The following is a 27105-nucleotide window of genomic DNA, read 5'->3' on the forward strand; positions in this document are numbered from 1 at the left end:
TTTACAGGATAATTAATCATGGGTATATTGCAGGAAAAGAACTGTTCTTTGAACTTCATTCCAACTGAAAGCTCTGAATAGGAGTTTTGAAAAATCTAACCCCTTTCTGTCTATAAACATGTTTCAAATTTACCCAATCTGCAGGTCAGAGTCAGAGATGAACCCCCAGAATACAGGTATCTAGAAACCCCAATACTTTGAAACTCTCACTATCTCAATGCCACCTCAGAGATTCTAACCAATACCCTCTAGATACAGAGATTACCAAAACCCAGGCTCTGGGACTGCAGACACTGCAGGAAACATGTCCACTGCAATCAGACCCTGAGGACCCCCAGAGGAGACATCTGTTGATACATATCATCATCATGGGAGGGACTGGTTCAGGCTGCAGCCACAGGGAGGCAGGTAAGACTTCAGGGGACACCTTCCGGGAGCGGGGAAGGACATGGGGAACTTAGCTTAGGAGCAACTCTGGAAATATACACACACAAATATTGTCTGGACTTAAGTAAGGATGATTCTGGGAAGCAGATGCAAGAGACAGAGAAACACAGTTGAGAAAGGGGAAAGATTTACTAGGATGAGCAATTCCACAAGGCTCAGATGGGGATCTCTTGTAGGTCCTGTTCCAACCACCAAAACCTGTGTCTTTGCTCCCCAAATCTCCAACACCCCAGGAAGTAGAGGGGCCAAGAAAAGAGGAATGGGTGATAAGAGCTGGGGAAAGTGAGTAGGCACAGACTAGTGGTGATAAGATGGGGAATGGGGTGGGGAAGAGAGGATGGGGTGGAGAAGAAATAACAAGGATGGATCTAAGAGAAAAGGAGACAGGAATGATGGTAAATCTTTAGGGACAAGGGAATATACCAGAAGGGCTCAAATGGACATGGGGCAGAGAAAATGAGGTGGACCTCATAGGTACTAGGACAAGGGGGTCAAGAAGGAGGGGGCAAAGAGGTGGTAGAGATATAAGGGAGCTACCAGATAGAAGTGAGGAAGAGAATGGACACCAGAGAAGGGACTGATATAGGGGAAGGACAAAAGGGGGACTCATATAAGGAACGGACACCATATGGGGGGAAAGATATAGGTGATGGACACCAGAGGAGGGAGGGGGAATGGAAATAAGGATTGGAGGTGGGGGAGGGGGATAAAAGTGGTGAAGTGAAGGAAGTGGATAAGACCCCAGGGATTACATTTCAATGGTCAAGGGCCTTGATGAGGGTCAGAGTGTGGGGCAGGGTCCTAACCCGCCCCCTACTCCCATCACTCAGTCTTACTTGTATTGCCCCCTCCACCCCCCCAACAAACACACACTGAATTTGGCCCTCCCCCTGCCCTGGTCTCTCCTCCCCCAACCCATTCCCCATTCTCTTTCTCCTCTCTTCCCTCCATCTGGACCCTCCATTCCTCTTCCCCCCTCCCCCCACTGCCTCCCTCTCTCTCCATCTGGCCCCTTCTTCTCTCCCTCCATCTCCTGTCTTTTTCTACCCCCTACCATACTCTGAGCCCCCGACCATATTCTTCCCCCCATCTTCTTGGCTTCTCTTTTCACCCCTATGTTTTCATTTTCTTCATTTTCCCCTCCTAGCCCCTCTCCTAAAACTCTGTCCTTCTATTTCCTTGATATTTTCCTCATCTCTCAGCTCCCACCTCCAAATTATTTCTGCAGCTCTTCCCCCAACCCTGTCCTTCTATCTTCCCACCCTTTCTGGCGATCTCTTTCCCCTTCATCATTTTCCCCTCAGCCCCCCTTCAAGGCCTGTTTCTTGGCTCCTCCGGCCCCTATCTACCCCTATTCTCTGACCTCCAATCCCTCCTTCCCCATTGCTCCCATCCCCGCCTTCCCGGTCCTCCTCTCCCCTTCTATTTCAGCTGCTCCCCTCCCTGGCCCCAGCTCTGCCCAGCCCCCCCGCCCCTCCCCCCTTCTCCCCCCCCAACTGGCCCTCCCCCTCCCCTCACCACCGTACCTCTGAAGGGGGCATAGGACATCGCGGGGATGCTCCCCCGATGGATGGAGGCGCGAGACCTGCTCATCAGGCCTGGGGGGGAGGGGGCGGGGGGGCCGGGGGAGAAAGAGAGGAGAGAAAGAGGGGGAGAGAGAGGGGGAGAAGGAGGAGGAGGTGGAGGAGGAGGAGGAGAGAGGAGCGGAGAGGAGCAGAGAGGAGCAGAGAGGAGGAGAGAGGAGGAGGAGGAGGAGAATAGGAGCCAACGGCAGCAGCGGCAGCAGGGAGAGAGAGAGAGAGAGAGAGGGGGGCGGGGGAGCGAGCGCGAGAGGAAAGAGCAGGAGGAGGAGGAGGAGGAGAGAGTCTCTGCAGCCCCCACCCCTACTCAGTGAGAACCAGAGAGGGAGAGACCCCTGACTCAAAAACACACCAGAGACGGAGCAGTTCTAAAGATGCAGACCCCAGACCCTGTGATGGGGAGACCCCAGACCCACAGAGAAAGATACCTTGCCACCCGGGGTGGTGGGAGGGCGGGGGATAATCTGAGGCACAAACCCAAAGTCTAGAGGAAAAGAGACCCAAGTCTCAGAAAAAAAGACCCCAGACCCCCCCGCCCCCCACTCTGAGAGATGGGTCAAAGGTCAAAACCTGACCATTCTGTCTCAAAAAGGTTCTCCATAGCCACAGATACCTTAGACTCAAGACTCAGACGTGATCAGGGACTGAGACCTAAGAACTAGACTCAAAGAAATAGATGAGACCCAGATTCAGAAAGAACCCAGACCTAGAATTAGGTCTTTGAGAACTCAGACCCAGAGAGAGATATGAGACCCCAGACTTAGATCTCAGAGAAAAGAAACTGCAGACTCGGAGACTGACAACTCGAGAGACAGATACTCCAGACCCTGGGGGCAGTGGGGGCGGGGCCAGGAGACACTCAGCTAGCCCGGAGATGCAGAACTCAAGAGACCCCAGACTCATAAAGAAGAGTTTCTAAGATCTCTGAGAGAGGGTGATCGCGGACCCAGAAACCCCCTAAACAAAAAACAATGAAACTCAGTCCTGAGAAAGATGCCAATGCAAATACTGAAAGACCCCACAGAGATCTCAGAGATAAACTCCAAACCCAAAGACAGAGATCTCAAGGAGACCCCAGCCCCAGAGAGGCAGGTATGAAAGAACTCAGCCTGGGAAATGCCCAGTCATACCCACAGAGCAGACCAGAGACCCCAGACCTAGGAGGAAGGGGGAATACTGGGTAGGGGGTGACGCAAGAGCGTTTTTCTCCCTGCCTCCTCCCACCTATTTCTCCTCTCATTGGCCCCTGTCTCCATTTTTGGGTCACAGGATGTGCTTGGGCCCCAGAGAGTTTATGTAGGACAGGTCCTGGCTCCTAGGGGGATGGGTTAAGGGAAGGAGACCCAAGAGTGAGAGGTAGACCTGTCCCGGAGAGTGAAACAGCAAGGGGATAAGGGACAAAAGGACCATCACTACTTCCTGGTGTCCTCTCCATATCCCCAACCTGCAGCCCTTCCCCCACACCCCATACCGATTCATCAGTCTGTCTCCAGCTTTGGGGTTTCAGTTAAGAGTGCTGGGCGCCCTCAGCCCCATTTTAATCATCTTCTATCCCATTTACAGGGTCTCACTCTGTCCTCTTTTTAAAATGCACCTCACCTAGGCATGGTCTTGCCATGCCGTGTCTGCCTAATCACTCCCCCCTACCCAGGGACAGCTGGTTCCTCAGGTTATACTTGTGCATCCCCAATTCAGGCATCTGTCACTCCTAACCAAAATGGCAGGGGGCGTTCTCTCCACCCCCTGAGGTTCAATCTCCTAAGACCCTCCCACTCCTTAAGGCCTCGGGAACAGTGTAGGGGCTGTTACTAAGCACATTCTGGGGTTTAAGGATGACTCCCCACTCCACAACCTGACGCATCGACTCTGCGGGGTCTCCAAACCCCCTTTCCTTGCGCCAGGTCTCTCATCACGTGGCCTGCGAGGCTGTCCCGCGATTGGTCTCTTCGCGTAGCTCATTGAGGTACCGCCGCCTGAGGGGACCGGCCCCCTCACGTGACAGTGGAACGCCGCTGCGGCTCTCCTCAGCCTGCAATAGGCCGTTTCCGGTTTACACGGAAACGGGTGTCCCATTTCCGTGCACGGCTGCAGACCCGGCTGTTGATTGGTTGGATCCCTCTTCGCCCCTCCCTCACTGGGAGGCGGGACAAACTGGGCCACGTGAGGGCAAGGATTGGCTGGCTGTGGGGGTTAGGGTGGTCCGGCTTCTACTGTCACGTGGTCAGCGCTGTTTTCTTATCACGTGGCTGCTGCCCAGGTAAGAAGAGGCCGCTCTTCCTAGCTTTGGGGCCCTTCCTCGGCGTAACGTGTGGCCTTTGATGTTCAACTCTCTTCTACCAGCAGAGGCTGCATGAGGGGGGGGCGGGCTCCCGCATTCCTGCTCGGCGGAGGGGTGAGTGACCGGCCCCGCCTCTTCCGGTCCTCGAAGCTTCGACCACCACCCGCATCCCAAATCCCAGAGGTTGGCCCGGGAGGAGGTAGTGAAAACCGAGTCTTTGTCTTAATTTTCCAAGTTTCTCTCTCAGCTTCAGGGACCTCTTCCTTTGGGGTGCAGAAGAGGGAAGGCAGAGCCTGAGTGTCTATCCAAGCAAAGGGTTCCCGGGGTGCAATTTCCTGGGGTATTTATGGGGAGACACAGAATTCACTTCCTGCTCTCAGGCCGCTCTGTTCCTGTCGCTTCTTTGGATGCCGGCCCTGCTGCCTGTAGTCTCTCGCCTTCTGTTGCTACCCCGAGCCCTGCTGTCCATGGCTTCAGGAAGCCCCCCGTCCCAGCCCTCGCCGGCCTCGGGCTCCGCCTACGCTGCCGGCTCGGTCTCTGCAGCCTTTGTCACCTGCCCCAACGAGAAGGTCGCCAAGGAGATCGCCAGGTGGGGACCTCAGTGTGGAGCGAGGAAGGATGCTTAGGAAGGGAGAGTTGGAGGTGGGGGAGAAGAGTGCCCTCCCGCTGCTTCCTGCCTGTCTCTGGGCTGCCAGTGCAAAAATCCGGGTCACGGGGTTTCTAAATGGGGCTGTCTTTTCACCTTCAGGGCTGTGGTGGAGAAGCACCTGGCAGCCTGCGTCAACCTCATTCCTCAGATTACATCCATGTGAGTCATAGAAGTTGGGGGGTTAACCTACCTCTCGGGTCTGACTGGCAGTCTTTTTTCCTTGGGGGAAATCTTTGCTGCCACAACGCTCTCTTCCTGACCTTTTCAGCTATGAGTGGAAAGGAAAGATTGAGGAGGACAGTGAAGTGCTGATGGTGAGAAACGTTCCCTCACCCAACAAAAACTTAATTCCCTGACCACTTACTTTGATCCCTGTCCCTCGTCTGAGATCCTGAAATCAATTTCACCTTTTGATTCAACTGTCTTCCCCCCCTTAGATGATTAAAACCCAAAGTTCCTTGGTTCCAGCTTTGACAGATTTTGTTCGGTGAGAACTTTATGGGTACAGGTGAGGGTGTGTCCTGTGGGGTGAGACTTGCTGGGCAGTCTAAGGGGGTGGGCTCCTTCGGGTAAATCTCTGAGTGATCCCCCATCTTTTTCCCAGTTCTGTGCACCCTTACGAAGTGGCCGAGGTGATTGCATTGCCTGTGGAACAGGGGAACTCCCCGTACCTGCATTGGGTGTGCCAGGTTACAGGGTCAGTTCCTGAGTCCGGCACAGCCCCACCGTGATGAGCCTTTGTTTTTGCCACGTTCCCTTCATATACTTCAATGCCCCCTGCCTTCCAGGTGATGACTGGACCCTTAATAAAGCTTTAGTTCTGTCATTTTCCTTTTTCCTTGTCAAAAAGTGAATTTGGTTGGGAAGATCAGAAGTGCTTCTAGTCCCTTTGTTCTCATCTTTCAGAATGACTCAGAGCTGCTAAGTTTATTTATCTTTATTTCAACGATACAGAGCCCAGGATCCTTTATCATCCTCCCCTCCTCAGTCTCCGTCCCCAGGGGTTAAATAATTTTTAAAAATATTTAAAAAGCTGTAACAAAATAACATCAAAGGAAATGGGAAGAGGAATGGGGGAAGGGTCAGGAATCATGAAGGGAGTAGAGAAGAGAGAGCCTCTTCCCCAACCCCCCACCTGGATTCCAGCCTGGGCAGTAGGGCGAAGTACCCCCTACCGCCGCAGGTACATCCCAGCTGTAGGTGAGGTCAGAGGTCAGGGTATGAAAGTGCCGGTGTATGTGAATGGGGAAGTAAGTGGGCAGAGGCAGGCTGTTCAGAAGATGCCCCCTCCTCCCCACTCAACCAGGTACTGCACAGAGCCATCAGGCCGTACTCTCCGAGCAAGGACCCGGACGGGGTCCCCTCGGGACAGGTAGCCGACCCCACCTCGGACTCCTCCCCCAGTTCCAGGAGACAAACTACGGCACAGGGGAGAAGGGGGTGCTGAGCGTCTAGGAAGACCTGGGGAGGGGGCTGGGACTGAGGAAGATGAGGCAGTCATCGAGTGGGGGGCACTTTTAGGGAGGTCTGTGGGGAAACCAATGTGAAGTTCCAGGGGTGACCTAGGGAGAGAAGGCAATTGTCAGTCCAGATGGAGATTAAGGACTGACCAGAAATGGACGCCATGTGTGGATTAGAGAAACAAAAAAAAAACGGTTAGAGACCAAGGAACTTAAGAGCACAGAGGTGAAGAGGACAGAGGTATCACAGGTAAAGGAGTAGAATCTCACCTGTCTGGGGGTTCACCATCCCCAGAGGTCCCTGCGGTGCTGGCAGAGGGGTGGAAGGAAGCGAACATCCGGATGGGACTGCTGGGGTTGGGGGAGGGGGAAAGTCAGGACCCGAAGCAGGGGAACAGGACCCTCTCCCCTGAGAAGGGCAGAGCTCAAACACTACCCTCAAGGAACCCCTGTCCCCAGAATACTGGGAAGCAGACATTGGCTCTAAGTGTCTCTAGGAAAAGAAGTGGGCAGCCAAGGGAGAGAGGGGAAAGAATTCTGGGTGAGAAAGTCCAGAAGATGTAGACAACTGGAAGAGAGGTTCCAAGGGAGTACACCTGGCTGGAGGCAGGAGGTGCACTGACCTGGGCAGGCAGCGGGCATCTGTGGGCCGGAAGTTGTAGCCGCTGCTGCCCTGGTAACTCTGGTTAGGGCTGGAGGGTGGTGGAGACACTGAGGCCTAGAAGGAGCAAAGGACTGAGAGATAATCCTTGATTTCTTCCCACACCACCATTTGCCCCACGGGGTGCCCCTGCCCTTGTACCTGCAGTGCCCTCTGCAGACGAGCCCGCTCCCTCTGCTCCTGGGGCTCGGGCTGGTTGCGCACTGCTGAGGGTGGCCCCAGCTCCTCCATTTTCCCCTTCTGCCTCCTCCTCAGGGGCTCTGGCTCCGGCCTCCGGCGCTTCCCCAGGGGACGTGAGACCCCTCCCCCAGGGCCCTGCCCTGAAGGGAAGCTGTAAGAGGCCTCCTTATCCCCCCAGCCCCCTCCCGGACACCCCAAGACCTCCCCGACTCCATACATACACCCTGAGAACTTCCCCATCCCCCCTGGACCAGTGACCTGGTGGGGGCTCCATCTCCAGTAGGGGCCTCCACAGGGGGAGGGATCCGAGCATGGAGACCAAACAAGCATTTTCTCTTCTTAATCTCCCTCCCTGAAATGAAACTGGGGTAAGGGGAGAAATAATATAAGGTCAGTGCCGTAGAAAAGGGACCCTCCTATGCCATTACTCAGTCCTTTAGAGAGGTGATCTTCCAGGTGGGCTGCAGCCCCTCCCCTCCCAGGCTGCCATACCATATCTCCATCCCTTTCTGAGCCTCCCTCCAACTCACCGGTCCTTGTGGCTATTAAGAGCAGAGAGGAGCCTGGAAGAACGTTCTCCCTTGGGGGTGTCTGAGAGCTGGGGGAGGGGAAGGAAAATGGGGTCAGGGGAGCAGTGATTCCCTCCCTCCCCCTTTTCTCCACATCTCCTTGGTCCACCCTGACCCCCAGAGCTGCACTACCCCTTACCTCCCCAAGGAGCAAACTGTCCCAATTCTCAGAGGTGAAGGGGAGGATCTCACGGTCAAAATCAAAGTATTTTTTCTTACAGCAAACGCTGAGGTGGTAGAGGACAAGATGAGCCACGTCCACCCTGGAGAAACATTAACTTGTCAAGGTGGTAGAAGGGTTACAAAACCCAGGGGGTGTCGCAAGGCGGGGGGCTGGGGCCTGTAAGGTGAAAAACTGGGGGTGTTGAGGGAGGAGTTACGCTGAGGTCGTGCCCCATCCAGCTCACCAGCGAAGCTGTAGCCTCCGGACCTTCTCAGGGCCCCCCCGACACACACAGCATTCAAACTCATAGAACCTGGACATGGGCAAGAGGGAGAAAAATACTTTTTACAGGAAAACTACACCATGCTGTGGCGGGGCGGGGCGGACTCCCAAGCAAGGACCGGGCCAACAGGTAAGCAAAGCTGCAGAGGTTGGGAAGAGACCAGGTCTGGGATGGGAGGGTGGGGGATGGAGGTGATGGAGCAGAGCTCTTGGAGAGCCCAGCCAGGCTCACCTGTCCCCGTAGAGGAGGGGCTTGCTCAGACACTGGGTGCAGGCCTCATGGAACCACTGTAGGCAGCTCCTGCACTGCAGCATCTTCAGGTTCCACCTGAGGGGAAACACAGGACCAGTGACCCCCAAATACCCCTCCTTAACTGCCCCAAACCCAGCTCACCACCTTCTCCCACACCTTCAACACTCCAGCCAGCCACCCTGTTCTTTCTCCCTCGTTCCTTGCATCCACCACCGCCCCCCACAACTTATTCCCTAACCCCCGCCCCTCACTACTCACTCCCCAGGGCCACCACAGTAACAGTAGCTCTGCTGCCGGTTGCTCAGATGCCCGGCGTCCCAGTCCAACCCCTTTAGTCCGTACGGCAGGGACAGCTTCATGCCCAGCATGGCCCGGGCATAGGGGCCCTTCTTCAGCGCACCTCCCCTCTGCAGGTGGAACAGGCAAGTGGCCTCAGGGGTGGGGGAAGAAAGGACTCGGGAGAGGCTGGGGGTGGGAGGCTCCCACAGGAAGGTGCCTTTACCTTGGTAGCGATGGCAAACACACACTGGCGGCAGACCCAGGATGTGCCCTCTCCCTCTCCGGGGGCTGGGGCCCTTGGAACATGGCAGTCCTGATGATAAGCTGAATAACGATAATATTGATAGACCACTCATTGCGTTGCATACCTGTCTGCACTAGGTGTTGGGACAGGAGGAGTCTTACCCATCTCACTTCATTCTTGACCATGGTCCTGCTGGGGTGGGCGTGTTACCTTTATTTTAATAGCAGGTGAGGCAGCTGTGGCTCTTAAAAGTTTAGGGACTTGCCCAAGGTCACATGGGTAGAAAAGGGTGTATTTGAACTACTTTCTGCCTGCAGAGCTCACATGTCCCATCCCATGTTTGCCGCTCCCTGTGCTGGAAGGGAGTGAGGTTACAGGGTTGAGGAGATGGGCCAGAGCAGTGACTTGGGGACTCAGGCCAGGACAGGTGGTATAAAGACCAGTGCTAGAGGGAAGGGTGAGAGGCAGCCTGGAAAGCCCAGGGCAAGCTGGACCATTCAGGTGTCCCGCTCTCTCACCGTGGCGACACTTCTCACAGCTGACCAGCCGGTTCCCAGGGACCACAGTCTCAGAGCGACATACACAGCAGAGGAGTTCCTCCCCAGGGAGGGCAGCTGTGAAGAGTACAGTGTCAGAAGGCCTGTCCTTAAGCCCCTTCTGCCCCCCACACCAGGTTTCTGTTTTCCACGGGATGCACACCCTCAGGCCTCTCACCAGGGCTGATGTCTTTCCATAGAACCAGAAACTGGGAATCATCCTCAAACTGGACCAGACACACCTCCCGAGCACTGTCCACCTGGAATGGGTGGGCACAGAAGATCAAATGGAAGTCAGAACTAGATAAGGGAAATGAGAAAAGGTGACAAGTCAGAGATCAAAGGTCTTACCTTTTTGATGGTCCCCAAGTATAGCAGCCCATCTGTCCATCTGGCCAGCACATCTTGACCCTCCCAAAGTCGAGGCCTGGAGCCTGAGGTGGGAGCAGGGGAAGCTGGGTCCCAAAGTGGGGGGGCACCAGAGCGGCTCAGCCGGGGGGGCTGTGCCATTGCATCCTGGGGGGGCCTAGCTAGAAGTGGGATGGGAGGAGAAAGTTATGAATATTGAGGAACTGGTCCCCATTTTCTTTGCCTATTTTTCTGTCAAGAACTCAAGCAGGTGTGCCCCCAGTCTCCATTTCCCTGAGACACCTGGATGGGAAACCACTGGGCCCCCCTCCCGAGCTTCTTGACTCCAACTCTCCCAACACAGTCACCACTGGCTCTCTTCTCCCTACCCCCCCTACCAACCTAGTTCTCTAGTTTCCCAGCTTCCAGAGCTCCCCTGGGATGTTATATGCTGGCCTTGAGATTTTAGCAGAAACGATGGTTGCAGAGGCAAAGGTTACCACTCAATTTCTACTACCACCTTCTATTGCTGTTTAGAGGGATCATAATTGGGGTACTGTTTCCCAGAGATGTGTTTTAGGAGCTTTTTCTGGAGACGTTTTCCAGAGTGGAAACGGTTGCCTCCCGGGCCCGCGTGTCTCATTCAGAACAATCATCTTGATGCCAGGTTATGTCAGGTTACCCTTAAATTCGGGGCTCCCGCCCCCGGGTTAGATAACTTCCCTGAGTGCCCCGGGAGGGGGGCGTGTCCCAGTCTCGGTCTCTACTCCCCATGACGGCGAGTCCGAGAGGGGACTTGAGTCGGCCCGACCCGACCCGATGCCCGGGCGACGCGGCTCTCCCGCCCGCGCCCTGCGCGCCGACCCCCGGCTCCCTGCCCCCCCACGGGCGCCTCCCGCCGCCTCCTTACCAGTGACAGCTGGGGCCGCCGGGAGCCGGGCAGAGGCAGACGTGGGAGACCGAGGCGAACCCCCCGCGCGGGGAGGGCACGTCTGGGCGTCGGGGGGCGTGCAGGCAGAGACCGGGGGGTCCCCAGGCCCAGCCCCTCCGTCCCGGCGGCTCTGGGGCGTATGACGCAGCAGCCAAAGCAGCGGCAGCGGCAGGAGGAGGAGGCGGCGGGGGGAAGGAGGGGAGGGGAGGGGAGGAGAGGGGAGGAAAGGGAAGGGAAGGGGAGGGGAGGGACAAACCGGCTCGGGGGGAGGATGGTGGGAGGGGAGGACTGGGGGGAAGGAGGAGCCGGGGGTAGGGGGGCGGGCCCCACCTCACCCCACCTCCCTCACCTCCAACAGGCCTGGAGGGTGCAGAGCAAGCGGCGCCTTCTCCGCGGATGGGGCGTGCGGACTGTCGGACCCGGCGAGAGAGGGAATCCCCGCAGCCCCATCCTCCAAAGGGAGACCTGCCCTCGGGGCAGGAGGAAATACCCCCTCCCGGCCGCCGGTCTGCGGCCGGGCCCTCACCCCATGCCACATCCGTTAACTGCCCCCCCAACCTTCAGTGTCATTCCAAGTCCCACCCCCCAGCCCCAGTTCACGACCCCGCCCTCCACCCACCCTCTCACTGCCCCCGCCACGCCCTCCTCCCTCGAGTGCCCCACCCTCCCCCGCCTTTGCCCCGGCCCCGCCCTCGCTGTGCCTAGCTGCCCCCCCGCCCACCGTCGCCGTGCTTCTGCGCACGCGTGACCCCTCCCGCGCGCGCGGCACCTGGGAGGACCCAGCCCCTCCTTTACGGGGCGGTGGCCCTCGGCAGTTGGCGCGAGGGAGTCGGGGCTTGCGTCCCGCCCCGCACTTCTAAGGCGGGTCCACGGACCGGGAGGGCTAGTACCGAGGCGGTGACGCCGCCGAGAGCCAGCCAATGGGCAGCGGGCGGGGCCAGCCCCAGCGGTTCGAACGGGAAGACAGGGAAAGAGCGGGAGGAAAGAGCCAGCAGTTTGTGGGAGGGAGCGCCAGCCGCGCCCCTGGGCTCGGGTTCCTACCTTCCCACACTCGCCAGAGGAGTTCCTGCCCCGGGCTGGGGTGGCCTGTGGCAAAGGGGAAACAGAACTAGTGACTGTGGACACCTAGTGCCCACCTAGTGGGCAACTCCTAGACGCGGACGACGGGGGCAGGGTATGGGAGCTAGAGGCCACCCGACTCCGGGGATGGTCTGTTAGGGAGAAAAGCCGAAGCCCCTAACCCCGTGAAACACACACAAATGCTTGGCAGAATGGAAGATCCACAGTTCCCATCTTTACAGGCATGAAAAATATCTCCCTTATTGGGCAACAGCTAATAAAACCTTTATTTAAAAAAAAACACACAAAAACCCTCTTCTTTATTTGATAGGTCCAGGTATCACAGTGCCCCCCCCAATAAAGCACCCCCCACCGCCCCCCCTTCCCCGTCGGTCACACACACACACACACACACACACACACAATCTAGATCCGTCTTCATTTCCTATTGGCCTGGGCAGTACCAATAACACACTGGTTCACCTGCGGGCAGGGGGTTTAGACAAACAAAATAAAAAACGTTTTCAGAGTAACCAAAAGAACAGTTTTCTCCAAATCACCTCCCAACCCCCAATATTAGGGCTGCCCTCAGAGAATCCTAAAATAAGGGCTCTGAAAGGAAGTTCAGGCTGGTCTCAGTTCTCCCATGCCCACTAGGTATTCTAGGTCTGGAAGAGAAGGAAAGGCCTGAGAAGGAACAAAAGCCCCACAAAGGAGCAGGGAGAGGAGCTTCTGTTTCTAGCAGTACCTCGGACTAGACACCCCCAAAACCCTCCCAACACTAATGCTTAATAAGCTAGATAAAACAAGAACGACACAAATTTAGGAACCAAGGCTATTTGGAAAATTAATGATTCCAAGCCTAGGGGAGGAAATGTACAAGATGGATCTGGAGTAAAGACTACTGGGGACCTATCTAAAGGACACAGGAGCCAAGCTGGAGCTTCTACTGGCCAAAGATGGGCGATTTGAGCATCAGAATGAATAATGACCGCAAAGGATATATACCAAAAGTACAAGTAAGTATCTGTAAGATGTTACCTCCTGGATAAAAACTCAGTGTTCACCTTTGAAAGTTGCCAGGATACCAACTTATAATACTGAAAATTGATAAAGAATCTAGCATTTATCCCATCTTACCTATATGGACTGAATTTCAGAATAACCAAATAGATGGCAAAGGGGAGTTATTTATAGAAGAATTGTGATTAATAAATGTAGAACTGAGAAAATTAGAAAATCACCATTTAAAAAAAATCACCATTTAAAAACTCCCTAATAATAGATCTAGATAGCATTACTGATAAAATCACTAGGGGAAAAAGCTGATAGGGAGTTTTTAAATGGATAGATCAGGCTGACAATACCCTAATCCAATGATCAATTTTTTTTTTTTTTTTTTTGCGTTACACGGGCCTCTCACTGTTGTGGCCTCTCCCGCTGCAGAGCACAGGCTCCAGAGGCGCAGGCTCAGCGGCCATGGCTCACGGGCCCAGCCGCTCCGCGGCATGTTGGATCCTCCCGGACCGGGGCACGAACCCGCGTCCCCTGCATCGGCAGGCGGACTCTCAACCACTGTGCCACCAGGGAAGCCCCCAATGATCAATTTTTATATCATTAAAAGTGGAACAGTTAGGGGGAGGGGGAAAAAAAGTGGAACAACTAGATACTAGGTGCCTCCTGATATGATGCAATAGAAAGTGTATCACACCATCGAAGTTTTTTTCCCCAAGAAATTTAAACCTGATTCAAATCAAGCCTCTAAATCTACAAAAATTGTGAAGGAAAGAGGAAGCAACCAGCCAAAATCTAGAATGTGGTATATTCTATAGGACAAGTGACCCTACTTCTTCAACAAATAAATGCTATAAAAGGGGATGAGATTATTATAGATTAAAAGAAACTCGGACTTCCTTGGTGGCGCAGTGGTTAAGAATCCGCCTACCAACGCAGGGCACACGGGTTCAAGCCCTACTCCCCGGGAAGATCCCACGTGCTGTGGAGCAACTAAGCCCATGTGCCACAACTACTGAAGTCCGCACACCTAGATCCCATGCTCCGCAACAAGAGAAGCCACCACAGTGAGAAGCCCACACACCAGAATGAAGAGTAGCCCCGGCTCGCCACAGCTAGAGAAAGCCTGCACACAGCAATGAAGACCCAATGCAGCCATAAATAAATAAATAAAAATTTTAAAAGAAACTCGAGACAATTTTAACCATATGAAATGGGCGGCCCTTGCTTTGATCCTGAACAGAGCAAACCTAATGTATAAAAAGCATTTCTGAGACAATAGGGAAATTCAACATCTACTGGGTATTAGAGGATATTAAAGAGTTCATGTTGTTGGGTGTTAATGATGTTGCTAGAACTTTACTTGGGGACTTCCCTGGTGGCGCAGAGATTAAGAATCTGCCTGCCAACGCAGGGGACACGGGTTTGAGGCCTGGTCCGGGCAGATCCCACTTGCCGCAAAGCAACTAAGCCCCTGCACCACAACTACTGAAGCCTGTGTGCCTAGAGCCTGCGAGCCACAACTACTGAAGCCCGTGCGCCTAGAGCCCATGCTCCCACAACGAGAAGCCGCCGCAATAAGAAACCTGAGCAGCCCCCGCTCGCCGCAACCAGAAAAAGCCCACGTGCAGCAATGAAGACCCAAAGCAGCCAAAAATAAATAAACTAAAAAAAAAAAAAAAAAAAAGAACTTTACCTGAACTTGCAAGATTGCAAGGGAAATCCTGATTAAAGTAGACCAGGGCAGGGTGCTAAGGTGGCTGACTACTACCATGGCAGCAAGAGTACAGAAGGGCACACAAGATCAGAGACCCTGAATAAAGCCAGAACACATCGTAGGACTATACCCTCAGGAAAACAAGTAACCAGAGGGAAAAATTGCCCTCTGGAGGCAGACAGTAAAGAAACATCCTGATTTAACTCTAGTAGAGGGAGCTTAAATCTCCTAGAGAATTCATGGCCATGGACACAGCTGATCTTCGTGGGGATTGGAGCCTGAATTCACACTATTTGGAACAGTCTGAAAAACCTGTACGTCTTTGATCCAGTAATTCCATTTCAAGGAATCTCTCCCTAGATAGTTAGATGTAACTAAACAAATATAAAATGATAATGTACAAGGTTAGCCAACATGGCTTTGTATGTAATAGTAAAAGGGTGGAAATAATCCAAGTGTCCAGTAGAGGGAACTGGTGGATAAACTTTGGTGCATCTACACAGTGGAGTCCTAGGCAGATGTAAAAATAATGGGGGCGCTCCCCGGGGCTCCCCTGGTGGCGCAGTGGTTGAGAGTCCGCCTGTCATTGCAGGGGGCGCAGGTTCGTGCCCCGGACCGGGAGGATCCCACGTGCCGTGGAGCGGCTGGGCCCGTGAGCCATGGCTGCTGGGCCTGCGCGTCCAGAGCCTGTGCTCCGCAGCGGGAGAGGCCACAACAGTGAGAGGCCCGCGTATCGCAAAAAAAAAAAAAAAAAAAAGCACGGGACAACATAATATATGAGAGGGGGAGAAGAGACGTCTTATATAAGGAGGGAAATCCCATGCATGTTGCTTGTATTTGCAAAAAGAAACATTGGAAGGATAAGTAAAATGATAAATGATGAAAATGATTACTAGGGCAAGTGGAGAGAATGGGGACAGGAGCAGTGGTTAAATCTCACTTGTTGTATATAGCTTTCTATTGATATAGTTTTGACCTTTCAACTACCTATTTTTAAAAACTTAATTAAAAACCCCCAAACGTCAATAGTTAAAAAAAAAAAAAGGATCCAGGTAGGTAGTGCCCCAGATGCCTGGCAAATGTACATCCATTCTGGATGAACCATGCCCCCTGGCCTGAAGGACAGTAGGGTAGGGGTGGAGAAGGCTATAATCCCCAGGAGGTCTGACAGGGATGGGACTGATAGTGACCGCACCTTGGAGGCAAAACGTAGGGAGTTGAGGGACTCGGAGACATTCTCTTCTAGGGGAGAAATGTTCACAAACATGAGCCTGTGGAGAGAGAGGGGGCCAAGCCCCAGCATCAGTGGCTGGGCAGAGCCTGGACCAGGTCTTCACGGTGTTGCCTCCCCAACCCTGACCCCAATGTTGTGGTTCCCAGCCCACCCCTTCCCCTCACATCTTAGCGCTGCCGCCCAGAGAGTTCTGCAGCAGGTAGGTCAGCTTGCTGTTCCGGTAAGGCACGTGGGACTCCTAGAGGGTTGGGGGGGACAGGTGGTTAGGACAGGGCTGGGTTCAGCATGGTCAGCCCCAACCTCTCCCTGGGGTCCGCCTGCCCCCACCCCCATTACTACCTTGTTGCTCAAGGCCATGATGACCAGCCCCAGCGTGGACAGGCTGCTGTTAATGGCCTGCGTTTCCCGAAGGCGTTCCCGCTCTCCAGGACCGAGGGCCAAGCCGGGGTCTAGCCGCTCACTCCCAGCCAGGTCCACAAGGCTGAGGGGGGCCACACACTGCAGGCCTCGGCCAGCATGCTCCCCAGAGATCTGCAGCTGGAACACACTGTGACTTCGTGACGATCGCTCATTCTGGGCTGTGCGGGCCACAGCCCGGTTCTGGCGGGCCAGATGGAGCAGGGCCTCCACCTGGGGATGGACAGCAGCAAGAGGCAAAGGCAGGTAGAAGTCAGTACATAGCTAGGTCAGGTAAGGCGATGAGTAAGACTCAGCACCTGCCCTCCTGATGCTTTCTTTCTAGCCAGCAAAAGAATAAGTAAAATACACAGTGTGTCTGAGAGTACTAAGGAGTAAAATAAAACAGAAAAGTAGTGCGTGAGGGTGAGGGTTGCAATTTTAGAAAGGATGGCCAGCGGGAATTCCCTGGTGGTCTAGTGCTTAGGACTCTGTGCTTTCACTGCCGGGGTCCGGGTTCAATCCCTGGTTGGGGAACTAAGATCTCACAAGCTGTGCAGTGCAGCCAAGTTAGGGAAAAAAAAAAAAAAAGAATGGTCAGGGATGGCCTCAATGCCTTAAAATCTTAAGCGAGGGAGCAAGCTCTTCCAGGAGAGGAGCAGGAATGTTCAGGCAAAGGAGACAGCACGTGCAAAGGCCCTGATCTGAGGGTGTGACGAGCAGGCTGAGGAACAGGCGGGAGGCCAGCATGGATGTCATGAACTGAGCAAGAAGAGTGGGCAGAGGTGAGACCTGAGATTGACAGGCAGGGCCCAGTGGCACCCGCTTCAGCAGGCCCATCACTTCTCTCCACTCCTTGGTTCCACAAAGGCGGATGCACCTCATAGCCCACCAGCCAAAACTGAATATGCAACCTACCCCTCACCACTCACCCTTCCTCATCCTCAGCGTTCTCCTCCCCCTGCTCATCCACCTCCATCCTTGTCACCCTGCCCATGCCTCCCCAGTGTCCAGGCTAGTGGCCCTCAGCACTTACCTCTCTCTCACAGGAGACAGGAACATATCGGGCGTTGGTGACAGTAAGCTCCTCGCTCCCCGGCCCTGCCCGGCGAATCTCACACTCACCCCCATGGCCCTTCCGGGTCCCAGTGGCCAGCAGGTCTCGGACAGTCTCGTTGTAGATCTCTACGTAACTTGCCACAAAGCTGTAGGTCCAGCCCTGGCCACTTAGCTCCTGGGCCACAGAAAAGAGGTGCCGCAGGGCCCGAGGGATCAGCCCCTCCACCTGGGGGTCTCCCCCAGGCCCACCCTCCATGGTGAAGGTCTTGCCACTGCCTGTCTGGCCGTAGGCAAAGATGCATACTGGGTAGCCATCCAGGGCTGACTGGACAAGCATGGAAATCTCTTCAAACACTTCGTCCTGTCCACTCCCTGGTGGGAATACCCGGTCAAAGGAGAAGTCATGGCGGGTGGGGGCAGCTGGCGCCCCACTCAGGGTCCCACGCCGCTCGTCAGACCGGGAGAGGCTGAGTCGGGTTGGAGGGTCGGAGGGCCCGCTGGGGCCGGAGGGAAATAGCAGAAAGCCAGGGGGTGGGGTGGACTCCCCTGGAAGGACGGGGCGGACCCGGCAGAAGACACGGACATTGCCTTTGAGTTCCTGCAGCTGGTTGTGTAGCCGCCGGCGCTCCATCTCAAGCCCATGGAGACGTTCTTCCCGGTTAGCCAGTAAGTCCGCCTGGGCTGCAGCCTCCTGGCGCAGGGATGCCACCTCTGCTTGGCTGCCCGACAGAGCAGCTTCTGATGCCTGTAGCCTCCTCTGTCCAGAACAGAGCAGACACAGAGGGTGAGATGCAACCAAGAACAAGAACAAGTCATGATGGGATGTGGGGGTGGGAGGTGGGCTGGGCCCTGCCCCCAAGGACTTCATAGACTGGTAAAGAAAGAGATAAGGAAATAGGAATCATAGTACTAGAATGGGGAGTGCTATGGGAGCATCCAGAAGGGGCACAAGGAGAATGATATCTAGGCTGACACCCAAAAAGTATGGGAGTGGACCAAGGGAAGGATGGAGTGCAGAAAGAATATTCCACAAAGAGGGACGTGTATATGCAAAATGCCCTGAATTGAGAATCGAGTCATTTGAGAGACTACAAGTAATGCAATCTAGTTGGTGCTCGCCAAGGAGTCAAATGGATGAGAAGGAGAGAGAATCCGTGGGAATTTTTATCAGGAAAACAGAGAAAGAAGAAAGCGGGCAGAGAAGTAGAGGCAATACAGACCCGAGGAAGATACGGAAACAGAGTCAGGATAGGGTGAAGTGGGGCAGAAAGCAAGACAGAGTCAGGAGTGGGCGGGGGTGGGGGCGACGGGGGAGCAGGGTAGGGGACAGAGGTGTACTGCCAGAGAGAGGTGGTCAGGGATTCAAAGCCCAAAGTGACTTCCGGGCAACCTAGAAGAAGGGTCAGCATTTGGCGAGAAGCTGGCCCTTACCTCCTGCTCCTCCAGCTGGGCAGCCAGCCCCCTCCGCTCCTCCTGCAGTTCCAGCTGTTCTTTCTGGAGCTCTTGCACTAAGCCCTCCTGCGTGCCCAGCCGCTCTTCCAGCTCTAGGACCAGAGTGCTCAGGTTCCCCAGCTCCTGTTGGCCCTGCTCAGCCTGGGCCCGCACCCTGGCCAACTCCTCTTCCAGTGTCCTGCGCTCTGTCCCCAGGGCCGTGGCCTGTTGCTGGGCCTCCCTGAGCTGGTTCCGCAGCTGTTGGTTCTCCTGGTCCAACATCTGGGTCCTCTCACGGCAGCATTTCAGCTCTGCGTTTAGGTCACATAACTGACCCTTTAAGTCCCAGGCTGGACGTTTGCTGGGTTTCTTCCTTCCCACCACAGGAGGAGCAGCTGTTGCTAAGATGGGCACAGAAAAGACAAAGGTCAGGGAACTCTTGGCTCTGTCTCGCTCTCTCCTCCCTCCTAGCCTTTAGCGCCTCCACACCTGACCCTCCATCTCCTTCTTCTTCAGACAGGGAAGAGACCAAAAGGATTTTTCTAGGTACTCACCACCTCCTCTTCCCTATCCCAGCCTCTCACCCAAGGATTATATTTGGTCACCTACTGCCAGGCTTCTGGGCAGGAACAGCAGGGCCTGGCTTCTGATTCTTCAGCACTAGAGAATTGGGGAGGTGACATAAGGAATTATAGCATCAGGGTCCCTCCACCTCCATCCTTCTCCCTTTACCCCCAATCCCTTCTCAGCCCCAGGTCTTAAGCACTGTTACCTGTGGCGATAGCTGTGGAACATGGGGGTCCTGTCTTCCTGGGAACTTTTGGCACTGTCGGGAAATTGGACAGAAGAAAAGCAGAGTCATGATTCTCAGGGTGGCATGTACTCTGACTGGGCCGAAGGCAGAGGAGCTGCTTTTTCAGAGGATTAGAAGAAATAAGATAACTTCCTTCTTCCCTTAAATCTGACCAACTCCTAGAGATATCCTTCCTAGGACCAACAAGCCAAGAAACAAGTGGGACCAAGACAAGCAAAAAGAGCAAGGGGGCAGAACCAGGTGTATGTAAAGTACGCTAGCATGTGTGTAAAACATGTTGGGGAACATGCCCATATTTGCTTGCAAACCCACAGAACATCCCTGGAAGGACTCACAGTTGCCCCTGGTTGGGGGACTGGGTGCCTGGGGAACATGGGCAGGAGGGAGATTTTTCACTGTATAACAACTTTCGTGCCTTCGGAATTTTGAAACAAGTAAAACATATTACCTATTCAAAATAAGCTAAGATTGAAAGAAAAGAAAAAGAAAAAGAAAGAAGTGAGTTGAAGAGAACTGGACTTTGTGCCCTGGAGCCCACCTGCGGTCTGGCCTTGTGTCTGTGGCACAGTGGTGAGGGCCGTTGCTCTGGGGCGGGACGTGGCCACTTTGGTGCCCAGGCCTCGTGTCCTTTTCTGGGGAAAGACAAGGATGGGGGGTGGAGTCCATGATTACCCTCTGATGGTTTTACACACACACACACACACACACACACACACACACACACACACACACACGTACATGGATTTCCAAACCCAGCTCACCTTCTCAGGCTCCAAGTCCTCCTCCATCTGGTCGGGACCCCTCTTCAGCCTGCTTCCCGGGAGGGGGAGCCGGGAAGGGGCCTTGGCCAGGGCTCTCTTCAGCTCTATGTTCCCCTTCACTTCCAACAAGGGGGACCTCTGCTGGGAAGAGAGAGACCCTTCAGACAATACCTTGTGGCCCAAATGTCCCAAGAACTCCCGTTTATGGCCCCCCAGCCTAATTCTCATCACCACCAACAAGCATTATATGAGCACCCCTTGTGCCAAAAACTGCAGCTCGCAGATGATGTGCCGTCTAAAAACCATGGAGAGAGGTGGGATGTGACACAAACCCTAAGGGAATAGCTGGACAGATGCTGAATTTCAGCTAAGTTTAAGGGCAGTACTTAAAAAAGCAGGGAAAAGGAACACTCCTTTCGGAAGGCAAAACCTTAAGCTTGCACGTGGTACAGCTGGGAAACCACTACGCCCTTTTAGGGAAAGCTGAGATTATAAACAAGGGAGAGAGTTGGGAGAATAAGTTTGAAGACTGGGTAGGAGGAGCAGGTAACATTTATTGGGAACTGTTTCAAATGCTTTATTTGTATCAACTGACTTAAACCTCCCAGCCCACTGAGGAGGAGCTATTATTAGCCTCATTTTGCAGATGAGGGAAGGAAGGCTGAGAGGTAAACTAGCTGGTCTAAAGTCATCAGTGAATAAAAAGCAAAGCCAGGGTTAGAATCTAGACAGTCTGGTTCTGGAGGCCATGTTTGTAACCACTTGATCACACTGTCTCATAGGGCATTGATGCTAAGCTAAGGAATTTAGGCTTTAGCCCTGCATATATGGAGAGCCAGATACAGTTTCTGATCAGGCATGTGAAAAACATACAAAAGAGCCTATTATAAATAATAATAGGGACTTCCCTGGTGGCACACCGGTTAAGAATCCATCTGCCAATGCAGGGGACACGGGTTCGAGCCCTGGTCCAGGAAGACCCCACATGCAGCGGAACAACTAAGTCCATGAGCCACAACTACTGAGCCTGTGCTCTAGAGCCCACGAGTCACAACTACTGAAGCCTGCGCACCTAGAGACTGTGCTCTGCAACAAGAGAAACCACCGCAATGAGAAGCCCGCGCACAGCAACAAAGAGTAGCCCCCGGTCACTACAACTAGAGAAAGCCCATGTGCTGCAAAGAAGACCCAATGCAGCCAAAAATAAATAAACAAACAAACAAACAAACAAATAAATAAATAATAATGAGGTGTAAGTAGGCTGACTTGCATGAGGAAGACGAGGAAGCAGGGGCATGACCAGTCTGGAGACCACCGAAGTACAGGTATGAGGTAGGGGCGTGGGAAAGGAAGATCCTCTCCTCTAAGCAGCCCAGTTCAGTACCTGGGGATCATGCCCACCCTATGGTTACTCCTACGTAGGATGACCAACTATTCTGGTTTGCCAAGAACTGAGAGGTTTCTTGGGACACAGCATTTCAGTGCTAAAACCAGGTAATTCCTATGCAAACCAGGACAAGTGGTCACCCTACTCCTATCCCACCATCAGGAAAGTACCATGTATAGATCAACTTCTGATTTTCACTATAGGTAACTATTAATTCCAAGGCCAATCTCTCTCTGCCCTTCAGTTTACTTCATTCATTCAATATTTACAAAGTGCCTATTACATGCCAGGAAATGATCTGGATTCTGGAGTAACAGACGTGGTCCCTGCCCTCAAGATTGTGACAGGACAGTAGGCAAGCGAAGCATTTAAAGAGATGATTAAATCTTTACCAAGTGCTATCATAAAAGGATCCCAAAGGAGGGGGTGGGCATCCAGTTTAGATGGGGAGAGTGTCAGACACAATTCTACAAAGTATTTTCAGGCCAAGCCTTGAAGATGAGGAAGAGTTGGCTTGATGGGCTTGGGCCAAGGAGGAGCATTCCAAGCAGAAAGCAAGGAGAGGGACTTGTAAGGAATGACAAATCATTCTATTCAAGTGAACACAGGGATGTACATAGAAAGTGGGGAGAGGAAAAGAGAGGTAGAAGGGAAAGACCGTGGTATGCCGTGATAAGGAATCCGGGGTCTACTGAAGACAAGAGGGACACTGATGATTTTTAAACATGAGAATAGTATGACTCGATCTTTACTGAAAAACTGAACTGTGCGCAATGCAAAGAATGAACGGAAATAGAAGATGAGGGTTATCACAGCAGAGGGATGGCGTCATTCCTTCATTCATCCATTCAACAAGGATTTGTTGCACTAGATTTGTTGAATGACTGCTCTTCTAGGCTCTGGTGTGAGAGTAATGAATGTAAAGTCCCTGCCTGCCCAGAGCTTACTTTCTAGGGCAGCCTTTCCAAACTGGGGTACAAGAGAATTAAGCTCTACAGAAAACGATGTGTTTTCTCAATTCTCCCAAGAATATAAAAAACAGCTCTTACCATTCTAGGTGCCTCAGAGAGAAGTTAATGCATTAGACACAAAGGATGCCTTAGGGCATCAGATCTTAATTCTCATGGAACTCAGTTGAGAGGGGATGTTCTAAGAGTTTGATGGCTAAGCAGAGCTGGCGTGGGGGTGGGGGGGAGTAGCTAGAGGTCAGGCAGTGAAGGAGATGGAGTCCAGGCTGACTCCAAGAAGCCTGCCCTGGTTCCCAAGATCACAGAAGGAAAATCTGGGTTTGTTTGTTTTTTAATTAAACTTCTCATTTTAAAACCACTGTAGATTCACATGCAGTTGTAAGAAATAACATGGAGAGATCTGAGAGTGCCTGAAGGGCTAATTTTTAAGAGATGCTAAGTTCAACTTTGGGAAAGTGAGGTTAAGGATGTTCACAGAACATCACTAAAGAGAAAACTCTGAAACAATTTGATATCCTGGTTTTTAAATTATTGGTTTATTGTCTTTCCTAACATTAGACTGTGAGCATCACAAAAACATGCCTGTTTTGTTCACAACTATAGAACCAGAGTGCCCAGTACAATATCTGCTACATGGTAGGACTCAATACTTTTTTTTTTAAATTTTTGGCAGTGTCGAACAGTCTGTGGGATCTTAGTTCCCCGACCAGGGATCAAACCTGCACCCTTGGCAATGAAAGCACGGAGTCCTAACCATCGGACTGCCAGGGAATTCCCTCAATACATTTTTCAAGGAATGAAATTAGATGTCCACCAGCAGGGAAATGCTCAAATAAACTGCAATGCATCCAAACCATTGGCTGCTATACAAATAAAAAGGGAAAAAAAAGGAGGTGGTGTTCTCTTTTCCTGCCACCTGCAGAAAATGTGCACAAAGAATGCTGATTTTAATTCACTTTAATCAAATGTAGTATGAAAACTAAATTTTTCTTTTAAGTATTTCAAGGTCAAACACTGAATTTTTTTAATTACCTGTGCCTTCGTTCTCCCTACACTATGATAGTGGATCAACTAAAGGCCTACCTCCCAGGAATTTGTGTGGGTTCAGAAAATGTGTTCAAAGGTTTGTTTATACAGGACAACTCCTAAGAGTACAGTATTTATTTTTCTCCCATCTATAAAGCTAGACAAGATGACTCCCAACTTTCCACAATAAGCATATGCACTTAACCTTCTATAAAAACAGATTTTCATGGAACCCCTCCTATACCCACTTCCCAGGATCAGAGATGGATACCCTGCTGCTAAGGAATCTCCTGCACGTGAGCATCTGCTCCCACCCTCACCCACACAGGAATAGTGCTCCAGCAAGCCTTCCTTCTCTCCTCTGCACCATCATTTTCACTCTCTCCTGGATCATTCCAATCAGTATATAATACATGTTATTATTACTTCCAACCAAAAAGAGTTTTTCTCTCCTAACCCTGTCCCAGTCAGGCTTTCACTCCCACCATTCCACCAAAACTGCCCTCAAGGTCACAAGTCTGCTTGTGTTGCTAAACCAATTCTTCATCTTTTTGTTTCTTGACCCATCAGCTGCGTGTAATACAACTGATCACTCTCTCTTCCTTAATACACTCGCTTCATTTAGCTCCTGGGAGACCATCCTCTCCTGGTTTTCCTACCTCGCTGGTAGATCCTCTTCATATACCCAAACTTTAACAGTGGTCTTTCTATTCTCTATCTACACTCTAGGCCACTCCTATGGCTTTAAACACCATTCATATGCTGACAACTCCCAAACTATTGTCTCCAGCCCAGACTTTGAAATCTTAACCTCCTGACGTCTAACCCTCCTTCAACCTTGCTCTCTTGCAGCTTCCTCCATTTCAGTTGATATAAATCCATCTTTCAGCTGCTCAAGCAAATACACCCAAAGTCCTCTCATTCTCTTACGTACCACAAAGTCTAACATCAGCAAACGTGGCCAACTCTATCTTCCAAATAGATCCAGAATCGGACCACTTGTAACCACCTCCCCTGCTACTACCATGATCCAAGTTACCATCATCTGTCACCTGTATTATCACACTCTACTGGTTCTCAACTAGGGATGGTTCTCAACTAGGGATGACTTTACTCCCAGGGGACGTTTGACAATGTCTGGAGACACTTTGTCATGATTAGGTGGAGGTTGCTACTGTCATCTAGTGGGTAGAAGCCAGGAATGCTGCTAAACAACAGACAACTTATAGGACAATCCCCCCCGCCCCTCATAAGAAGTCAATATGTGAAAGCTGAGAAAACCTGCCCCATTCCTAAAAGCTCTCCTTGTTTCTATCCTTTCTTCCTTACAGTCTAATCTCAATGCAGCTGCTAGAGTGGTCATCTTTTTTTTTTTTTTTTTTGCGGTACGCGCGCCTCTCACTGTGTGGCCTCTCCCATTGCGGAGCACAGGCTCCGGACGCGCAGGCTCAGCGGCCATGGCTCACAGGCCCAGCCGCGGCATGTGGGATCTTCCCGGACCGGGGCACGAACCTGTGTCCCCTGCATCGGCAGGCGGACTCTCAACGACTGCGCCACCAGGGAAGCCCCTAGAGTGGTCCTCTTAAATTGTAGGACAGATCTTGTCTCTCTTTGCTTAAAACCATCCAGTGATTCCCCATCTCACTCAGAGAAAAAAAATCAAAGTCTTCAAAACGGCCCCTGCGAGGAGCAATGCATTCAACAGCCCCCTCTGCTACCTGACATCCCTTCCCACAAACTTCCCCGTTGCTCATTCCATTTCGGGTTTGCTACACAACTCTAGTGGCTTTGCTCTAGCGGATTCCCTCTGCCTGGAATGATCTTAATAACTACTTGCCTGTTTCCCTCACCTCTTTCAAGTCTTTATTCAACTCTCACCTTCTTAACGGAGCTTACTATGACAACCCAATTTAACAGTCTATCTTGTCAGCTGGCCTCCCCTCCCTCTCTTAATCTGCTCAAAATTTTCCTTTTCTCCATAGCCCTTATCACCTTCTTAACAGCATTATATAATTTACTTATCACATATTGCCTGTCTCCCATGGAATGGCAGCTCCATGATGACAGGGATCTCTGCTTGCTCACTGCCGCATCCCAAGCACATAATAGGTGCTCAGTAAATATGTGATGAATAAATATGAGAAGCCTTCTATTTTTTTTCACTGTCACATCACACTGCTCTGCTCTCTGGCTGGCAGGATACAAAGAGTATCTCTTCAAGTTGAAACCTGACTTTGGGTAAATCTGAATGTGAAATACTAGTAAACAGAGGATTCAGGCAGGAGGCCTTTTCTGGCACCGGAAGTCAACCCACTCTCACTGTCACAAACACACCTCTCTCCACTGGAGAGGGGAGGTTGCAGGTGGTTGTGAGGTGCAGCAGGGCACTGATGAGAGAAGAAATTAAGTTAACCAGTCCCACTGAGCAGAGATCTCTGCAAAACCTGGGGAAGGAGAGATAATGAGGAGTCCTTCAGTTCACAGTACTCCATTCCCCTTCTCCCCTTCCTACACCCCGAAGAGGCCGCAAAGAGGAGAGAGGACACGAAAGGACATCAGCAGGGATTTGGCCTCAGACACCACTTCCCTAGAGCTAGTGGTCATCTCAGAACACACACTGCAATAGTGAGTAGGAATGGACAGGTGGGAACGTGTTCAGACAAGCCTGAGAATTCGAAATGGGAAATCCTGGAAACATGAAAGTGAGCAAGGGCGTGGGGGACTCCCTGAAGCTGCGGGAAGGCAGGCAGACTCCCCCCACCCCCACTCCTGGGGCTGCTCCCTGCCTTCTCCACTCTCCACCCCTCATCCCTTTCCACTGTGCGGGGGCGCACGACCTTGGCCCTGCAGGCAGGCAGAACTGAGGCCGCCGGCACGTCAGCACAGCGGGGTGGGGCGACCAGCTGTCGTCCCCGCGCCGACCCCTACTCACCTGCGGCTCCATGTCCAGCTCCGTGCCACACACGGCAGGGAAGCGCAATGGAAGAGGACAGGGCGCCGGGGCTCCCGGGACCCGCGTTCTCTCGCGCGCTCGCGACACAGAACACGCACGTCCCGGACTCCGGCGCTGCCAGCCCGGCACCACACCCGCCACTTTTGAATTTCAACGGCCGCCACCCTGCTCACCTCGCTCCGCACTCAGGGGCCAATCGTCGCCGCCGCCACAGCCGAGGGCCAATCGCAGCGTCGTCCACCTCCCGAGGCCACACCCCACTAGGCCACCGCCTTCCCGTTCCTGCTTCCCATGCCCTGGGAGGCTGGCGGGTTAGTCACACTTCCGGCCTCACTATTTCTTTTCTCACCCCACCCCTCCTCCAGCGGGAGTCGCGCTGGACTTCCGCTCGGCTCCCGGCCGCCGCTCGCTGCGTCAGAAATTGCA

The 27105-nt window shown here is 52.8% G+C and overlaps 4 protein-coding genes across 19 annotated transcripts in view; 1 reads left to right on the forward strand and 3 right to left on the reverse strand.

Annotated features, from left to right (window-relative positions):
• The window catches only part of SYNGAP1 (synaptic Ras GTPase activating protein 1), a 31526-nt gene extending 29478 nt beyond the window's left edge, over positions 1-2048 (reverse strand). For all 6 annotated transcript variants that reach the window (XR_009520833.1, XR_009520834.1, XM_060022008.1 and 3 more), the window contains exon 1: positions 1974-2048. Coding sequence is in view for 4 of the 6 variants with exons in the window: in XM_060022008.1 (XP_059877991.1) it covers positions 1974-2040 (67 nt within the window). In the remaining 2 variants the exon portion in view is untranslated. The remainder of the gene's footprint in view (positions 1-1973) is intronic.
• A 2144-nt stretch (positions 2049-4192) lies between these two features.
• Positions 4193-5780, forward strand: CUTA (cutA divalent cation tolerance homolog). 7 transcript variants are annotated; one of them, XM_060022014.1, is made up of 7 exons: positions 4211-4284; positions 4368-4504; positions 4735-4894; positions 5054-5113; positions 5223-5268; positions 5392-5441; positions 5559-5780. In XM_060022014.1, the coding sequence occupies exons 2-7, from the start codon at positions 4378-4380 to the stop codon at positions 5683-5685; spliced, it is 570 nt and encodes a 189-aa protein (XP_059877997.1). In that variant the 5' UTR covers positions 4211-4284; positions 4368-4377; the 3' UTR covers positions 5686-5780. The 7 variants fall into 7 exon arrangements, with proteins under 7 accessions (XP_059878000.1, XP_059877997.1, XP_059877996.1 ...); XM_060022013.1 differs by having other exon boundaries at positions 4237-4284; positions 4371-4504; XM_060022016.2 differs by having other exon boundaries at positions 4268-4284; positions 4686-4894.
• An 86-nt stretch (positions 5781-5866) lies between these two features.
• PHF1 (PHD finger protein 1) lies at positions 5867-11065 on the reverse strand. Of its 4 annotated transcripts, XM_060022010.1 has the most exons (15): positions 10840-11063; positions 9933-10111; positions 9760-9841; positions 9564-9659; positions 9025-9125; positions 8781-8929; positions 8502-8597; positions 8232-8300; positions 7964-8087; positions 7786-7853; positions 7514-7618; positions 7217-7406; positions 7038-7132; positions 6685-6765; positions 5867-6516 (listed from the first exon to the last, which is right to left on the reverse strand). In XM_060022010.1, the coding sequence occupies exons 2-15, from the start codon at positions 10089-10091 to the stop codon at positions 6228-6230; spliced, it is 1704 nt and encodes a 567-aa protein (XP_059877993.1). In that variant the 5' UTR covers positions 10092-10111; positions 10840-11063; the 3' UTR covers positions 5867-6227. The 4 variants fall into 4 exon arrangements, 2 of the variants coding, with proteins under 2 accessions (XP_059877993.1, XP_059877995.1); XM_060022012.1 differs by lacking the exon at positions 6685-6765 and having other exon boundaries at positions 10840-11064; XR_009520835.1 differs by lacking the exon at positions 6685-6765 and having other exon boundaries at positions 6383-6516; positions 7217-7395; positions 10840-11065.
• A 1242-nt stretch (positions 11066-12307) lies between these two features.
• KIFC1 (kinesin family member C1) lies at positions 12308-26786 on the reverse strand. Of its 2 annotated transcripts, none has more exons than XM_060021331.1 (11): positions 26659-26786; positions 20346-20483; positions 20123-20216; positions 19543-19596; positions 19380-19430; positions 18771-19171; positions 17317-18096; positions 16224-16514; positions 16049-16122; positions 15846-15921; positions 12308-12402 (listed from the first exon to the last, which is right to left on the reverse strand). In XM_060021331.1, exons 1-11 carry the CDS (start codon positions 26668-26670, stop codon positions 12358-12360), a joined length of 2016 nt encoding a protein of 671 aa, XP_059877314.1. In that variant the 5' UTR covers positions 26671-26786; the 3' UTR covers positions 12308-12357. The 2 variants fall into 2 exon arrangements, with proteins under 2 accessions (XP_059877314.1, XP_059877313.1); XM_060021330.1 differs by having other exon boundaries at positions 20346-20486.
• Positions 26787-27105: the final 319 nt, after the last annotated feature.

This window comes from Delphinus delphis, chromosome 10 (genome assembly GCF_949987515.2).
Source record: "Delphinus delphis chromosome 10, mDelDel1.2, whole genome shotgun sequence".
NCBI lineage: Eukaryota > Metazoa > Chordata > Mammalia > Artiodactyla > Delphinidae > Delphinus > Delphinus delphis.

Coding starts and splice junctions, on each gene's coding strand:
- KIFC1 (XM_060021330.1), bottom strand. Junction 19,597..20,122: donor GACACAAGGCCAGACCGCAG/GTGGGCTCCAGG, acceptor ATTTCCCGACAG/TGCCAAAAGTTCCCAGGAAG. Junction 18,097..18,770: donor CCCAGCTGGAGGAGCAGGAG/GTAAGGGCCAGC, acceptor TGTTCTGGACAG/AGGAGGCTACAGGCATCAGA.
- PHF1 (XM_060022010.1), bottom strand. CDS start 10,091: ATGGCACAGCCCCCCCGGCTGAGCCGCTCTGGTGCCCCCCCACTTTGG. Junction 8,930..9,024: donor TGTTTGCCATCGCTACCAAG/GTAAAGGCACCT, acceptor TTCCACCTGCAG/AGGGGAGGTGCGCTGAAGAA. Junction 7,133..7,216: donor GTCTGCAGAGGGCACTGCAG/GTACAAGGGCAG, acceptor TGCTCCTTCTAG/GCCTCAGTGTCTCCACCACC.
- CUTA (XM_060022014.1), top strand. CDS start 4,378: ATGAGGGGGGGGCGGGCTCCCGCATTCCTGCTCGGCGGAGGGGTGAGT. Junction 4,505..4,734: donor AGAGGTTGGCCCGGGAGGAG/GTAGTGAAAACC, acceptor TGCTGCCTGTAG/TCTCTCGCCTTCTGTTGCTA. Junction 4,895..5,053: donor GTCGCCAAGGAGATCGCCAG/GTGGGGACCTCA, acceptor TTTCACCTTCAG/GGCTGTGGTGGAGAAGCACC.